Source organism: Pelmatolapia mariae, linkage group LG5 (genome assembly GCF_036321145.2).
Source record: "Pelmatolapia mariae isolate MD_Pm_ZW linkage group LG5, Pm_UMD_F_2, whole genome shotgun sequence".
NCBI lineage: Eukaryota > Metazoa > Chordata > Actinopteri > Cichliformes > Cichlidae > Pelmatolapia > Pelmatolapia mariae.
Window position 1 is genome coordinate 2944422 of NC_086231.1, and position 14839 is coordinate 2959260.

Consider the following 14839-nt stretch of genomic DNA (forward strand, 5'->3'; position numbering starts at 1 on the left):
ACTAATGCCTAGTTTTAAAGCTGTGAGCAATGCATCCACATAGAGATTAGAAGTCTGGTGCATGATGTATATGAAGCTGCTATAGGAAGAATGGAACCTTGTGGGAAGGGTTCTGTTACAGGCCTTCGATGGGCCTGTTTTGAAACTGTTTTTTTAACAGAAAAGCAGAGACAGGAGACATGAGTTGCGTTAGGTCTGCAGGCTCTTCCTCGTCTGATTTATTAACAGAATTTAACAACGTCCTTCTCTTTTCATTTAGACACACACATTTCTCTTTTAACAACAAAACACATTCAATTAAGTCCATAGCTCAAACTCTTTTGGTTACCTTGCACTCTCACAAGAATAAACTTACAAACTAATCATTGTATGAGTGTCCTTATTTACAATAAATCTGTAATCAAATCTACTGCTATTCAGCATCAAAACATTTCTGTGCAGTACCCTTAACACTGCAATTAACCCGCTTATATACCATTATATATTCTTTATACTTTAACAGATTCAAACAATATATTACATTAGTAACCAATAAACAAAAATATTCTAGCATTGTTCACAAACAGTTTACAGTCGTCCACAAACAGTATACATCAGACTATTTACATTTGACACATAAGAACTGGGTAGGTTCTAATAAACTATAACTTCAAATAATGTCAGGATAAAAGAAGTGTCCAAGAGCTGCATTTGCCACAAAATAAAACAGATAATAAGACCAGCTGCCTCTTTAGACTACGAGTGAAATGGCGGCTTCCATTACAAATGGCGATATAGTTAGCATACTCTCAGTTGGTGAAAACACACTCTCTCACAACATTTGCGGTCTTTAACCAAAGACAGAAAACGGTTTCTTGCCTTTATATGTACATTGCCGTGAGCAAACTTAAAGTACTAACCTGTATTTTTAACAGAAAAGCAGAGACAGGAGACATCAGTTGCGTTAGGTCTGCAGGCTCTTCCTCGTCTGAGGCACAGAAGCGTTGCAATGACCTATCGCAGTCAGCGCTATCTCCCCCTTGTGGCAATGCCACGCAATTACATTGTCCATAACTCTAAATGACAAGTGCAATACCACCATAAAATCAGGTCTTTCACATCAAAACAATTCACAAAAAAAATTATTATTGTGACCATACACTTGTGGGTGTCACACACTCCCCAACAAAAAGAAAATGGCTCCTGACATTTAACCTTTTACCCTTTAAAACTCATTATACTCATTATTCAAACAATTCAAATCACATTCCCTTCCCACATACCCACATTCCTTGTGTACTAACATGTATAGATTGGGCAGTTATAATATACAGGGAAGGTGCCTGGGTGTGCACAGTGAGATGTTGGAATGCGATATGGCACTAGGGGGAAGTAAGGTAACAGGGGATATGGTGGCATGGTGTAGTGTGTCGTGTTTGGTGACTCGTGCACTTCAGCACAACTGACTGATGGGTGCACCCGGAGAGAGGGCTGGCCAAGGGTGTCATATGTGAAATGTGTAGCAGGTCGTCGTTCTCTAGTAGACCTTCTTAGAACTGATTCATTTGTCGGCGGGGTCACCATTGGGCGTATACCGTGCCCTTTCTGAAAGCGGCAGTCCCACTTCTCCTCCGTCGACTGTGAAAGGCACTTCAGTGACTCCTGATTCCCGTACAATCTCATGCTCCTCCTCTCCCATGTCATTGTCAAGTTCAGTGCTTTGGTGTCCACCATCTTGTTCTATTCCTGTTTCCCTCAATTCATCTGTTGCTGTTCGTTCCCCCAATACTGTTGCTTCTGTCGGCTGAGGTGCTCCACAGTTAACCACTCTGCTGAACTCAGCTGTTCCCCTTGAGGGTCCATCAGTATGGTTATAGGTATGTAGAGCATCCTCTTTGGTTCCACTCCTCAAATCATACCTCAACTCATAATACATTGAACTCTCATCATCATCGGAGCTTGTGTCAGAGTGGGGTTGAAATGCTGTCTCTCTTTGAGCTGGTTTTGGTTTCTTTTTCTTGACGGCGGATGGCCCGTCCCCTTTATTTACAGCAGGCAAGTCCGCAGGAAGCTCATTGACAAGATGCAGTAGATTGCGATGCAGAACACGCACTCTTTTCCCATTTGCCTCTGAGGCCACTCTGTAGACTGGGCTGTCATTGATCTGTTCCTTCACCACATAAATGGTGTTCTCCCAGTAGGACCTTAACTTGCCAGGACCACCCCTCTCAGTCAGGTTCCGCACTAGTACTCTGTCACCAGGTTGGAGTATCACTCCTTTCAAGTGCCGGTCATAGTGTTTCTTCCCACGATCACTTGACTTTTGGCTGTTTTCAGATGCAATCCTGTAAGCTTCAGTCATTCGTTCTTTCCATTTCTCAGCATAACCTCTTGCAGTTTGTGGTTCTCCATCAGTAACCAACTTGAACAGGAGGTCTACTGGCATTCGTGGATGTCGACCAAAAAGCAGAAAGAATGGCGAGTAACCCGTTGCTTCATGGCGCGTGCAATTGTACGCATGAACCATCTGTGGGAGATATTCTCTCCATCTTTCTTTTTTCTCTTCACCCAGGGTCCTCAGCATCTGCAAGATGGTACGATTAAAGCGTTCAGCTGGGTTGCCCTGAGGGTGGTACGGGGTTGTTCGAGAGTGCCCCACATTGCTCAACTGTTGCAGAGTCCGGAAGAGCTCGTTCTCGAACTCCCGTCCTTGATCATGGTGCAGCCTTAAAGGGTAGCCAAATCTGGGGATATAATCACTGAAAATCCTTTCAGCTGCAGTTTTGCCACTCTTGTTGCGGGTTGGATAGGCCTGGGCATACCTAGTAAAGTGGTCTACCACAACTAGGATGTACTGATATCCGCCCCTGCTTGGCTCTAAGTGGAGGTAATCGACTGAAACCAATTCCATTGGTGAGCTTGTGGTAATGCTGGACATGGGAGCTCGGACATGTGTCACCGGCTTCTTCTGTTTGATGCACGGGCACTGCCGGGTGACATAGGCTTCGATGTCTCGCCTCATGTATGGCCAGTAGAACCGTTGCCTCGCTAGGCTGAGAACTCTTTCTACCCCGACATGCCCCATGTCATCATGCAGATGTTTCAAGACCACGGATTTGAAGCTAGCTGGTAAGACTAGTTGACGCTTTTCTGCAGTCTTACGATACAGAACTCCATCTTCTAAGCTCAGCTTTGTCCACTCATGCATCATTTTCCTCGCAGGACCTCTCACATTCCGTCTCATGTCATCTGTCAGCTTTTGACCTGAGTCTTTCATTTTCATGATCTCACCAATCGCCGGGTCTGCTCTTTGAGCCCTTTGTAGTTCATCCAGATTGATGGGCGTGACCATTTCTCGGATTACTGGTTCAAGCTGGTCACCTTGTGCTAGAGCCAGAGCAGCGATCCATGCAACATTTCCATCCTTGCCTGCTCCACATCCCTCCCAAGTAGCGGCAACAGCTTCTTTGGAGAGCTCTTTTGTACATTCAGCGACGTATCTGTCAATGTCAAGGGGACTCCTCGATAGGGTGTCTGCGTCAACATTTACTTTTCCAGGTCTGTACCTTATATCAAACCTGAAATCTGATAGCTCTCCCACCCATCTAAACCCAACCGCATTCAACTTGGCGGTACTCATGACATAAGTTAAGGGATTGTTGTCGGTGTAGATGGTAAAATACGGGGCATAGAACAAGTAATCCCTGAACTTCTCGCAGACAGCCCACTTGAGGGCGAGAAACTCAAGCTTGCCCGAGTGGAGTCTGTAATTCTTTTCAGCTGGTGTCAGTGTTTGGGAGCCGTATCCAATCACTCTGAGCTTTCCATTCTGATGTTGGTAGAGAACGGCTCCAAGTCCTTTATCAGATGCGTCTGTATGAAGGACGAAGGGAAGCTCAAAATCTGGGTAGGCAAGTACAGGGGGGTTTACCAACATATCGATCAACTTACACAGGGCGCCCTGGTGCTTTTCGGTCCACTCAACTGGTGTTTTGGATGGTAACTGTGCACCTTTCCCCTTCTGTCCTGTAACTTTCCCCAGAAGATGCTCCTCTTTGGTTTTCTTGGGTTGCAAAAGCTCATAGATGGGTTTTGCTATTCTCGAGAAATCCTGGATATATGAGCGATAGTAACTCAGGAACCCAGCGATCCTCCTCACATCTCCCACTATGGCAGGTGTCTCCTTTTTCAGGGCGTACACCGCCTCGAGATCTTTTGGATCGATGCGTACTCCTTCAGCTGACACTAAACGCCCAACATACCTCACTTCTCTTTTAAATAGGTCACATTTTGTTGGCCGGAGTTTGACTCCGTAGTTCTGCAGGGCTCCCAAGACTTTCCTCAGCCCTTCCACGTGTTCCTCAAAAGTCTTGGCGAAGCACAAGATGTCATCCAAGTATGGGATGCAGCACTCATCCCGAAGGGGAGCCAGCATTTCTTCCATACTGCGTTGGAATGCAGCAGGTGCGTTGGTAAGGCCGAAGGGAATTCGCACCCATTCATAAAGGCCCCAGGGGGTGATGAATGCAGTCAGATGACGTGATCCTTCTGCTATAAAGCCTTGGTGATAGGCTTTTCCCTGGTCCAAAATGGAGAACCAGTTGTAACCTCCCAAGGTGTCAATGAGGTCCTGGATTCTTGGTAATGGGTGGCGATCAGGTACTGTGCGCTGGTTCAGGAGACGGTAGTCTATACAGAGCCTTAGGGAGCCATCCTTTTTCCGGACACAAACTATTGGCGCAGAGTAAGGAGATCTAGACTTTACAATCCATCCTCTTGCTAGGAGGTCCTCAATATACTCTTTAACCTCCTTATAGAGGGGTTTTGGAATTGAGGTGTATGATTTCTGAATTGGGGTTGTGTCTTTGAGTGTTATTGTCATTTCCAAGCTGGGAATGCACCCCATGTCGTTCTCATCACGTGCAAAAGCCCCTGACTCTTCCCTTAACATTTTCTTGGCAACAGTTTGTTGGTCTTCAGTCAGGTGGCTAACATCAACAGGTGGATCCCATTCCTGTGTTGCTTGATCTTCACCGCACTGCTGGGGTATTTGAGATACATCAGAGTCGACATCTTGAGTCACTTTGGGCTCACTGAGGTTTGGCAAGTCTGTTTGTACGACTCCTGCTATTGGTTCAATAGTTCCCAGGGCTGCTCTGCCAGTGAGGATCACATCGTGCTTAGTGTGGTTGCCAATAGGTACTTTGACATATGGGACTCTGGCGTCACAAACTGTGAGGAGGCTGTTGCCGACATCAAGCTGTTGCAGTTGTGGGTTACTCTCAGTTGGTTCAAAGAGCACGAGGGGGTTAGACATGTCAACTGTAGAGGAAACTTTACACTTGACATACTTAACTTGACCAGCTGGGATTACTACATCATGCAGGCCCACTTTTAGGACACTCTGGCTGACGCCGCTATCACTGGTAAGCTTGGTCTGGATGAAGTTGACCAGTGCCGTCGCTGTGTCATCCTGAAGGTTCATTGCGCTGCGCAGGAGGCTCACAATGGTGGGTATGAGGTTTGTACTAGCATTTGGCCCCAGTATCAGCTGTTCAATTACATTGAAACCAATCAGGGGGCAGTCCATGGGCACACTGCTTACTAAAAAGGGGACTTGTACAGTCAAGTTTGGGTCACTATTCTCTGGGAGACTCACCATCACGCCCACCCAGCCGTCGTAGGGTAATGGCTGGCCATTAACACCAAGCACACTAAGAGCCTTATCTCCAATAAGTTCTGTCAGTGGCCGGAGTTTGTGGTCAGAGAGGTAGGTTTTTGCCCACTGGCGATCAATGAGACTCACTTGTGCACCTGTGTCCAATAAACAGTCCACTGCAAAGCTATGAATGTAACACTTGATTTTACATTTTTTTCCAACAAGCTGTGCCACCCTCTCACTTGCCCCTGTGTCTGCATTTTTCGTTGGAGGGGTCGCCCAACTACTTCTGACATGAGCAAACTCTTCTGAGCACGTACCTGGTGATTTTGGGTCTGGCTGTTCACTGGTTCTGAGAGTGTGTATTTCAGCAGGAGGCCAACTAGAGCTTCTGGGTTGGTTTCGTTTGAGACATCCCACTGCCCTGTGACCTGTCTCTCCACAGATAAAACAATGAGTGCATGAAGTAACCCCACTTTCAATACACTTGGGACAGCCGTACTGTTTTGCAGTTTGTCTGGGCTTCTGTTTTGGGTGTGCACACTGACAAGTGGGTTCACGAGCCTGACTGGCTGTGAGAGACTCCACCACTTTGGTCAGAGTTTCCACCTTTGCAGCCAGCTCTTCTATGACTTTATTCTTACTCTTAGATTTACAGTCAATCATTTCAGTGTCTTTAGCAGGTTCAAGTTGAGCAGTATGAGCATGTGTTACCTTTTGTCGAATGGAATATCCCAGTCTTCGCTGTCGCTCACTCTCTTCACTTGACACTTTGTTCACTTGCCTTATCAAGGCTTCATCTGACACACTGTAGTCTGAAAGTAGTGGCTTGAGTTCATTACGAATGTCACTATATTTTGGCAGAAGACCTTGATGAATGGTGCGTAGAAACACATTTTGGATCGTACGTGTCTCATACGCAACGTCCATGTTATCCTGCCTGGATGCAAACATGACTTTCTGCTTCAGTCCAATCATCCTGTAAAGGAACTGTTGGGGAGTTTCATTGTCATGTTGTTTAGTGCTCAACAATTCCTGGAATAACTCACTCCCACTCTTCTCACTCAGGTGTGAACGTAGCAAGCTTTTGAGTTCAATGAGGGTCAAGTCATCTTTACTGATCAACATGTCCTTAAACTGTCCAGGCTTGATAATACGGAGCACACCTTGAATGATCTCTCCCTCTGTGTGCTTCACCTTGAGCCCCTCCTCAATCTGCTTACACAGTCCATGGTAGCTAATGTCAGATGCAATGTCCCCAACCTGACCCCCATGTACTTTAAACTCTCTGCGTTGCAAAAATGGCAGGTCTCTTAGGGAAACCACGTGATCAGGCCTGGAGTGTCGCGTGTCCGTGGTGGAGTGACTGTTTGTCACGCTCTCAGCTCGAGGCTGAAGTGGCTGTGTAATGGTGGGGGTGGGTGTGTCTTGTGTTGCAGATGTCACTTGTAAATCTGCTAACTTTTTACCAAGTGCCTCATAGTTAGCCTTTAGCATTTCATACTCTGTTACTTGTGGACTAACAGACTCAAGAGGCAATCTAGCTGAGGTAAGTACATCACTCTGTTCAGGGTGCTTAAGTGTTGTGAGAGTAACAACATTTTCCTCTGAGACTATAGGGTGAGATACTTCAGCGATACGACTATCAATGAGATGAATAATAGCATCTTTCAACAACAGTAGGTGTGAAAACCCCTGATCCTCTAAGTCAAGCAATGTCTTACAGCGCAGATAAGCACATATATAATCAAAACAACTTTCCTCATCACCACGTCTTACACTTGCAGGGTCCACATCCGGTACTGGTGTGATGTTTGTAGCAATCTGGAAGAGTTCTTCTGCTGTCAGTGCATAAAGACTCTTTCTGATCTGCCAAGCTAGTTCTTTTCTTTCACTGTCCTCCATTGTGTGTTCTTTGGCTAGCAAATCCTCACAGTGCAGTCAGCTCAAACACGCAGCACGTCACCTCTCCAGCAGGGGTTTCCCTCCTCGACACAGGTCCCGCTGCTGCCTCAGTTGCACGTCTGCTGTTCCAACACGTCTGCCCTGTGATGACCGTCTCTGGTTCGTTGATTAAAGGATCAGCAGTCGCCCTCGTAGCATGCTGATCCCCGTACGGGCCACCAAAATTATGTTACAGGCCTTCGATGGGCCTGTTTTGAAACTGTTTTTTTAACAGAAAAGCAGAGACAGGAGACATGAGTTGCGTTAGGTCTGCAGGCTCTTCCTCGTCTGATTTATTAACAGAATTTAACAACGTCCTTCTCTTTTCATTTAGACACACACATTTCTCTTTTAACAACAAAACACATTCAATTAAGTCCATAGCTCAAACTCTTTTGGTTACCTTGCACTCTCACAAGAATAAACTTACAAACTAATCATTGTATGAGTGTCCTTATTTACAATAAATCTGTAATCAAATCTACTGCTATTCAGCATCAAAACATTTCTGTGCAGTACCCTTAACACTGCAATTAACCCGCTTATATACCATTATATATTCTTTATACTTTAACAGATTCAAACAATATATTACATTAGTAACCAATAAACAAAAATATTCTAGCATTGTTCACAAACAGTTTACAGTCGTCCACAAACAGTATACATCAGACTATTTACATTTGACACATAAGAACTGGGTAGGTTCTAATAAACTATAACTTCAAATAATGTCAGGATAAAAGAAGTGTCCAAGAGCTGCATTTGCCACAAAATAAAACAGATAATAAGACCAGCTGCCTCTTTAGACTACGAGTGAAATGGCGGCTTCCATTACAAATGGCGATATAGTTAGCATACTCTCAGTTGGTGAAAACACACTCTCTCACAACATTTGCGGTCTTTAACCAAAGACAGAAAACGGTTTCTTGCCTTTATATGTACATTGCCGTGAGCAAACTTAAAGTACTAACCTGTATTTTTAACAGAAAAGCAGAGACAGGAGACATCAGTTGCGTTAGGTCTGCAGGCTCTTCCTCGTCTGAGGCACAGAAGCGTTGCAATGACCTATCGCAGTCAGCGCTATCTCCCCCTTGTGGCAATGCCACGCAATTACATTGTCCATAACTCTAAATGACAAGTGCAATACCACCATAAAATCAGGTCTTTCACATCAAAACAATTCACAAAAAAAATTATTATTGTGACCATACACTTGTGGGTGTCACAGTTCACATAAAGAAGTTTTTAAAAAAGGCAAAGGGAAAAAAACAAAAAAACAAACAAAAACAAATCCTAACTTAGCAGTTTGAAATATGTGAGATGTGTGAGTTCTTTGAAAAAATAGAAATGACCTAAATGCCTTAAGTCAAAATGTAGTCTTGCACCAAAAAAGAAATAAAACAGAAGAAGCATTCAGTAACTTGAAACTAGCATTACAGATGAATATAGTTTACTTAGTGACTTCAATTTTAATCTAAGCCACTTTGTCTTACCTCACACATGCGAGACAACTCTAAAATGTTGGAATCTTATTGTCGCAATCACAGATTAGAATTGATAAATGATGTCAGTTGAACCCGAGCACACCTTTGGCCTCACCCGAAGAAGGTCATCTACACTGCTGTGTAACAAAACTAGATGAGGAGACAAAGCCGTGAGCTGCAATTTACTGTACACCACAAGCTGGTTCCACTGACGTTTTGTAGACGACTCAGCGTCTAAAAGTAGCCATCGGCTATGCAGTAACTACAACAGACAGAGTTGCGGAAGCGAAACCGTTGACATCCTCACACACGCAGGCCAAGATATAAATATATACACTGACAGTCAGTATGTTTTTTCAGCAGCGTCACTTTGAAAAATTTGGCAGAACAGAGGAGTGATTACATCTACTGGACATCCAGTACAGCATGCACATCTTCTTCTGAAAACACTATTAGGAGTGATTACATTGCCAAAACAGTTAGCATTATGTAAATGTGCTGCACATCAGAAAGATGAATCAGAAATAACTAAAGGTGATAACTTTGCAGATCAAGCAGCAAAGTTAGCCTCACAACAATCTGTAGACACATTAATGTCTGCATCCTCTATGCAAATACCACTTGATGTACTTAAAGATGAACAAATAGCCGCACCAACTACAGAACAGAAGAAATGGTTAAAGTGTGGAGCACGACTAGAAAATGATCTGATGACTTGTGAAGTACAACCAATACTTCCTAAGTCCCTGTGCAGAACAGCAGCATTAGTGACACATGGGGTGACCCATATGTCCTCAGGGGGGTATAGTCCAGGTCCTTAATACACACTTTTATATTCTAAATTTTGAAATTTCAGTAAAAGAATTTGTGAGGACATGCATGATCTGTCAAAAACACAATTCACAAGGCCATTTGAGGACAAAGAGAGTACATTTCCCCACACCACCTCATCAATTTTACACCATTCACATGGACTTTATTGAACTAAGTGAAAGTCAAGGCTCAAAATACGCTCTAGTGATTATAGACTATTCTCAAAATGGCCAGAGATTTATCCAGTGGGAAAAAATGCAATCTCAGTTGCAAAAAGTGAACCTTTAGAAAAATCCGTCAGAGAAACAACTCTGGCAGAATGGATGGCAAAACTACTAGAAAATAAGGATATTGTTTTGAACAATAAACTGCCGTAAGACTCTTCTCCAGTCTCTTGCAGGTTGAAACCAAGTGCTATTGACAACACCCATAGCCTGTAAAATTGCAGAGAGACCATCTTGGATACATCAGAGCCACTGCAAAAAGGTTGAGGTCCCGGGAAGCCCCGACACCAAGGAGGAAGCGCCTACGCCTGGTTGTTTCGGGGGTGAGGGTGGTAAGTGCGATTCTTGGGCCCCCGTGGGGTAAGCCCGCACTCCGCTCTCTATCCGATCAACTTTAGGCAGCCAGGTGTACGTGTGAAGGGGAACCCTGGTGGTTACCTTGACTACAAGGCTCACCCTTACAGGACCCCAGCCGATGCCAACAGCAGCCGAGCCACGAGGCAGAAAGAGAAGATGGACGTACAACAACTTACACCTAATGGACATGACACAAGATCACATCCATCTTTGGATGAAAAATGCCTGATACAGATATGTGTTTAACAAAACCACAGAGAAAGACTGTTACGTCTGCTCGCACATGCCGAGCACAGTAACACAACCATATATGGGAAACACCCTGGGACAGGTGCACTAATTCTGATCTCCGATCACACCTTCAGAATGACTTTTGTAAAAACAACATCATCATCATCCTCATCCAGGAAGAAACGCTCAACTTCAACAGTCAGACCACATGACTCAATCTGGGGAACCGACGTACCTGAAGAATTCAAACTCTGGACAACTGGATAAAAGATACTCAACTCACTCTTCCTGTGGGCAGGAGTTGGAAAACATGCTCTCAGAAGTGAGATAATGGACTATGGATTCGGCTTGTTTCTCAAAGCATGCTGCAAGGTCAACGAGGGACAAAATCAAGAAATAGACGCTCTCAGAATTGCTGTAATGCAACATCGTGTAGCACTGCACATGATCCTGGCTGAGAAAGGAGGATTGTTCAACACCACATGCTGCACCTACATACCAGATAATGTACATTCTTCAAACATGGCTTCAGATGCTATAGAGACTGTTGACTGTTTTCCCTGGTTTTATTTTGTTTTCTCTATTTGAGTTATTCCTTGTTTAGAAGCTGTAATTTCACAGATGATGAGTTTATCATTCACAGCATACGCAGATGTACTGCGTACTACTCTGAGTTCTGAGAATAACGTTGTTATCTTTGTACACACACACACACACACACAGAACAATCTTGTATAAATAAAGAACGCAGACGGTGACAAAGCGCGAGTCCATGAGTGTCTCCTGTGCGAGCGCTCTGTGACCGTCCTCGCGAGTAAAAGAAACTGCAGTGTTGTGTTTTCTGACTCAGACGTCTCAGCTGAAGAACGGCAGGGTGATTTAAAGAAATCCCCTGTCAGAGAGCATAGCATCACATTTGTGCTGTAACTGCAGCTTCATGCTGTGTTCACAGGTGCAGCTCCGAAGCCGTTTGTTGGGATCCTGAACATCAGCGAGGACGAGGCGCTGCTGAAGTGTGAGGTCAGAGGTGCTTCTCCAAAGCCTAAAGTAGAGTGGAGGGACAGCGATGGAAACATCCTTCCTGCTGAGGACCCACAGGTGTCACACACAGGAGAGCGCTATGACATCACCCTCCTCACCACGGTGACCAGGACAAACAGCAGCCTCTTCCACTGTGTAGCCACACAGGAGGAGATGGGCCACGTGACCCGTGATCAGATCGACGTGCGTTACTGTGGTAAGATCTTATTGTGTCCTTGTTTAGACTGTGTTTAATGTTTGTGTGTATCCAGTGTGCTGTATGTGGCGTCCTGCTACAGTCCTGCATGAACTTTCATGTGTTTCAGAGAAAACGTCTGAGGTGAAGTCCTGCTGTGGAGTCGGTGTGTTCATAGCTTTGTGGTTTTCTGGAGTTCTGACTGTCACTGCAGCTCTGGCTCCATCTGTAGCTGCAAAGTACATCAGAAAACACAAGAAAGGTGAGTTAGAATAATGGATTTATTATTTATGATTTATTTCTTATCTCTGTAAGGTTAGACATCCATATAACAGATGATTTGATCAGTGTCGAGTTCACATTCCTGACATTTTATGTTTGAATCTTTTGCTTTAAACAGGAAAATAGTGGTTTGTTTCCTAATAACTAAAACCTCATAATTCAGAGTGTGCACACCAGGATTATTCTGATAGTTTCAGGCACATTCATGTCAACATGGAGCTGTTCATCTTCACATAATGCCAGCAAACTTTATCAGTTAATATTCAAGGTTCTGAGCATTAAATTATAACTTTAGTCTGACTACATGTTTTTGTACCACAGTTACCACAAACTGCTGCTTTTCTCCATCTGTGAGTAAAGCAGAGACATGATGTTATAATCTCATCCTTCATGTTCTCACGTTTTCTTCTTTTGCAGCTTCTCAGAGAAACCAGAGAGACGATCCTTCTAAGGAAGCTCGTAACGGTGACGCTGAGCTGCCACTTCAGTCACAAACTGTTTAACATCACAGCTGTAGTGTGTCTGTATATTTCAGGGGAAATGGATTCGTATCTCTGAGGTCAACATTACTTTTTTAATATTTTGTATTTTCATCCCTTTTATTATTATTATTTTTTAAATCCGTCTTGTTGTGTCTCCATGTTTCTCACTGCTGTCTGTGATGAGTCAAGGAGATCATATTGATTATATCAACTGTAAGTGTTTCACTCCAAAACCTACTGCAGGTGCTGGTGATCCTGCAGAAACTGGTTCTACTTTTGTAGATGTCAGATTGTTGTAAACATCAGTGCAGCAGAGATTCTTCATTCAGGGAAACTGACTGCACGTCAGTGTGAAAGCTTTTAGAAGTTCGAGACAAAATCCAATAAAAAGCTGCTTTGACTTCTTCAAATATCACTCAGCTTCACGTTGTTGTCAGAACAAACCAAAGTTTCCTGCAAACCTTTGACTGTATTTAAACTTGATGAGATTGACTTTTTCTTTTGTCTTCCTGTCGAGTCGACCTGTTGGAGGAACGTCTGTCTGTATGTGAGGTGTTCACATCTGTTTGTAAAATTTCTCAGGATGAAAAACTGTTTTTATTCAGAGTCATCAGCAGCTGTGCCTTTCACAGTGATGAAGTTTGTGCTGTTAAAACTGATATTGGTGTATTTAAGAATCAAGCAACTGTCAAAATAATGGATATTTGTGTATTTTATGGTTTTATAAAGCATTTTGACACTGATTTTATAAGATTTGCATCACACTTTTTAAAGTATTATAAATAAACACTTTTAACTTTAAACTCTGTCTAGCTTGGGAGTCACTGCACCTAGTGCTCCGATTACCACGGGGACCACCGTTACCTTCACCCTCCACATCCTCTCGAGCTCTTCTCTGAGCCCTTGGTATTTCTCCAGCTTCTCGTGTTCCTTCTTCCTGATGTTGCTGTCATTCGGAACCGCTACATCGATCACTACGGCCGTCTTCTTCTGTTTGTCTACCACCACTATGTCCGGTTGGTTAGCCACCACCATTTTGTCCGTCTGTATCTGGAAGTCCCACAGGATCTTAGCTCGGTCATTCTCCACCACCCTTGGGGGCATCTCCCATTTTGACCTCGGGACTTCCAGGTTATACTCGGCACAGATGTTCCTGTACACTATGCCGGCCACTTGGTTATGGCGCTCCATGTATGCCTTGCCTGCTAGCATCTTGCACCCTGCTGTTATGTGCTGGATTGTCTCTGGGGCATCTTTACACAGCCTGGGGTCTTGCCTGGTGTGATAGACCCCAGCCTCTATGGATCTTGTACTCAGAGCCTGTTCTTGTGCTGCCATGATTAGTGCCTCTGTGCTGTCTTTCAGTCCAGCTTTGTCCAGCCACTGGTAGGATTTCTGGATATCAGCCACCTCCTCTATCTGACAAAGATTTCTCACAGAAGCCTGAATCAAACCTTAGTCTTAAAGGTATCAACATTAGTGTTCCCTTTGCAGTTCTCCAAAAGCACAGCATAACACAATGCTTCAAGGATTACAGATATTTAAAAAATATTTCTGATTCCAGCAGCAGGTTAGACTGCAGAGGGTTAACTGTGCTGGACATTTGATCAAGACAGTTTCATCAGATTGTTTTAAGGGTTTTACTTTAATCAACGTAACAAGCTAATCCACCCACTCTTTTTTAAATTAACACACACACACACACACACACATACACACACACGTGATAACTCTTGTGTGTACCTTCATCTATTTGCATAGTGCTTTCTAACTAACTGACAACCACAAACTAAGAATCTGTGTTTCTGTAATTTGCTGGGGAACAAACCACTTCATTTAGACTTTTTACTTCTTCTGCGCCTGTCTCAGAATCTGGTGCTGGTGGATCTTCTGAGGATTTGTTTTCACTCCCAGGGCAGCCTGAAAACACATTATCATTAAGTTAACTTTTAGATATTTTACAGAAATTATTTGCTATTCCAAAAACATTTTAATCTCATTCTAATTCAACACACACAGACAGAAACGGACTCAAAGTCTGTCTCTGAGGTTAGGGTGGCTCAGTGATTTATTTGCCAGGAATCAAAGAAAACCTGCAGCTAAACCTATAAAATTAAAAAGTTACTGAAGCAGAATAAAAACAAAAAGAGCAGAAAGCATCACTC

At 43.8% G+C, this 14839-nt stretch overlaps 1 protein-coding gene across 1 annotated transcript; it reads right to left on the bottom strand.

The window, feature by feature from the left end:
* Window positions 1-189: 189 nt before the first annotated feature.
* On the bottom strand, window positions 190-14458 carry LOC134627347 (uncharacterized). The gene is made up of 2 exons (XM_063473353.1): window positions 13539-14458; window positions 190-12142 (listed from the first exon to the last, which is right to left on the bottom strand). The coding sequence occupies exon 2, from the start codon at window positions 7541-7543 to the stop codon at window positions 1541-1543; it is 6003 nt and encodes a 2000-aa protein (XP_063329423.1). The 5' UTR covers window positions 7544-12142; window positions 13539-14458; the 3' UTR covers window positions 190-1540.
* Window positions 14459-14839: the final 381 nt, after the last annotated feature.

Coding starts and splice junctions, on each gene's coding strand:
- LOC134627347 (XM_063473353.1), bottom strand. CDS start 7,543: ATGGAGGACAGTGAAAGAAAAGAACTAGCTTGGCAGATCAGAAAGAGT.